This window comes from Olea europaea, chromosome 1, assembly GCF_002742605.1.
Source record: "Olea europaea var. sylvestris chromosome 1, O_europaea_v1, whole genome shotgun sequence".
Lineage (NCBI taxonomy): Eukaryota > Viridiplantae > Streptophyta > Magnoliopsida > Lamiales > Oleaceae > Olea > Olea europaea.
The window spans coordinates 5,895,519-5,898,145 of NC_036237.1; the positions used below are offsets into that span (position 1 = coordinate 5,895,519).

The following is a 2,627-nucleotide window of genomic DNA, read 5'->3' on the forward strand; positions in this document are numbered from 1 at the left end:
CCATTACATTAAATTCTATTACATTTCATTTTTCTTTCTTCTATTTTCAACCATATAATCTTCTATAAAATAATATTACACGTAAATCGAAAATTTTTCATTCTTTTTCAACCACTGATTTTTCAAAAAAATACTATTCCCCCCATTAATTTTTCCACGTAATGGGGATCAAACAGGGGCTTAAGATGTGGTGCATTTATTAAAAGTAATAATAATAATACGTGTGACTGTAATTGCTTTAATTAATAGTAAATTGGATAAAAACTATTGGGTGCGATAAAATCAAACTATTGGGATCAAGTTACTCTTTTTAAAAGTTATGATCCCAGTTGATAAAGTCACTAAGTTTGGCGACCAACGGGATAATTTCTCCCTTCCCTGTTGTTTTAGAGATCTCGCTTATAATTTTCGACTGAAGAACATTCCATTCAAGCTTTCACATATACACACAACCCTCGAAGCTGAGCTTCTCTCTTCAGAAGAGACCATCTTTCTGTAGATCTGTTTTAGTTCTATTTAGTCACGGTGGGTTCGGAGGGTTCCTTAGTTGCTCCAGATTTCTTGCAACGCCTTGAATTCCCTTTTTAAACGCTGTCGTTTTATCAATTTCTGACCCATCTCTGGATCCGGAGCTCCGATCTCGAAGGTTTGCTCTCTCGCCGCCACCATGGCTGCCGCCAACGCTCCGATCACTATGAAAGAAGTTCTCACGGTACCCCCCTCCCACTTTTCGTTTTCACTGTCAATTTCTCACGACTTATTGATTATTCAACCCAATTTCCCCCGATTCGATACATTTTCAACTCATTGACTGCTCTTTTAAATTATCACAACGAACAAATCTTCGTATTTGGATGGTTATCGTGGCTTCATAATCGCTTGATTTGACCCATCGATAGTAGTTTTACTTGCTTGAATTTTTTAAATTACAGTTTGCATCTCCATTATACAGTTAAATGTTAGATCTTTTATTTAATTTGAATGTTGGAATTTTGATTTGGAATTTGAATTTGGTATGTTTTGATGTGGTGATGCAGTTGCCTAGCATAGGGATCAATTCACAGTTTATTACTTTCACCAATGTGACTATGGAATCTGATAAGTATATATGCGTACGCGAGACAGCACCTCAGAACAGTGTGGTGATCATCGACATGAACATGCCCTCACAGCCATTGAGGCGGCCTATTACTGCAGATTCTGCACTTATGAATCCTAATACCAGAATTTTGGCTCTGAAAGGTATGCGATTTTACTAATAAAAAGAAGGAAAAAAAAANTTACTGTCCGGTGGAGTATTTCTTTGACTAATTATGACTTGAATTCTCATTATTAATGGACTTTATTGATTTTGCAACTTTTGATAGAAATATGACATTTTGTGGAAGAAAGACGAGTGGTCGACTCGTATAACTAGTTAGTTCCTTGCCAATAATTCAAATTTCCCATATATTTTTAAACACATTCAATACATACGCTAACCAAACCATAATTCATACATAGCTCGTGCATCGCACATAGCATAGACTTGTATTTATGTATATATCCCAGATCCCAATCCTAATCAAGCGTAACTGGAAATTGTTAGTTAATTTCAAGTCATGGTTAACGAATATCATATTATTTTTTGTAAGTTGATGATGATTAACAATTTGAAATCGTTAACCAATCACTATCTTAGAGCCACGACTACTGGCCAAATTGTTGCATTTGACCTGACTCTTAACCAACAATAAAAGAAGACCTCCCAAGAGACATCAATCGGTCCCACAACTAAGTCCCAGTTTGTCATCCTTAAATAAATTAAATTGTTTGCTATAACAACATTTTTTACTACACATTCACAAAATAAAATATTTTACACACAAACCAATAATGTTTCTTTAAATTTTAAATACATATTTTTCAAAAAATAATATTCAAAACTTTTTTAATTTCTCCTATAATGGAAGACAAACATGCTCAAAATCTCCGTCCAAGTTAAGTATCTTCCTTGACACGTTTCTACACTTCTATTCGTAATCTCGAGATATTTTAACTTAGAAAAATATTATATGCCTTTGTTTGGTGGGGATTAAAAATAAATTTTTAGTAAATTTTGATAAAAATAAAAATAGTGAAGCATATGTCTAAAAAATTGTAAATTTTATAAAATATGTGGATGAAATTAATTATTAACTTTAATTTATATTAAATTTCAAATTTTAATCCATACCAAATGGGGGGAGAAAACAGGAGAAAATTTCATAGAAGGTATTTTAGATGATTAACGTCATTTAAATATTTAAAATATTAAAGAATCCATATTTGTTCATCGTATTATAAAATTAGCAAAAAAATAAAATGTAAAATTATGATTTTATTTGTCACTCATTCTAAAGTACGATAACAATTTTTATTTTTTTTTAAAGAAATCGTCATTGAAGATAGATGTACTAATTAACAAAAGGTTGATGATAAAAATGTGATAAAAAATTTAATAATATAATTATGATAACAAATAAAGATTATAAATGTTTAAGACATTTAGCCCCTGTTTGAGCTCCATTACATTAAATTCTATTACATTTCATTTTTCTTTCTTCTATTTTCAACCATATAATCTTCTATAAAATAATATTACACGT

The 2,627-nt window shown here is 31.2% G+C and overlaps 1 protein-coding gene across 1 annotated transcript; it reads left to right on the forward strand.

Moving 5' to 3' along the window:
* Positions 1-401: 401 nt before the first annotated feature.
* Positions 402-1,260, forward strand: LOC111400835 (clathrin heavy chain 2-like). The gene is made up of 2 exons (XM_023028647.1): positions 402-712; positions 1,038-1,260. Exons 1-2 carry the CDS (start codon positions 668-670, stop codon positions 1,257-1,259), a joined length of 267 nt encoding a protein of 88 aa, XP_022884415.1. The 5' UTR covers positions 402-667; the 3' UTR covers position 1,260.
* The last annotated feature ends 1,367 nt before the right edge of the window (positions 1,261-2,627 follow it).

Bases quoted from the DNA above. Each gene is read 5' to 3' on its own strand.
- LOC111400835 (XM_023028647.1), top strand. From the start codon at position 668: ATGGCTGCCGCCAACGCTCCGATCACTATGAAAGAAGTTCTCACG. The intron at 713-1,037 runs GTACCCCCCTCC...GTGGTGATGCAG, and splicing joins CTATGAAAGAAGTTCTCACG to TTGCCTAGCATAGGGATCAA.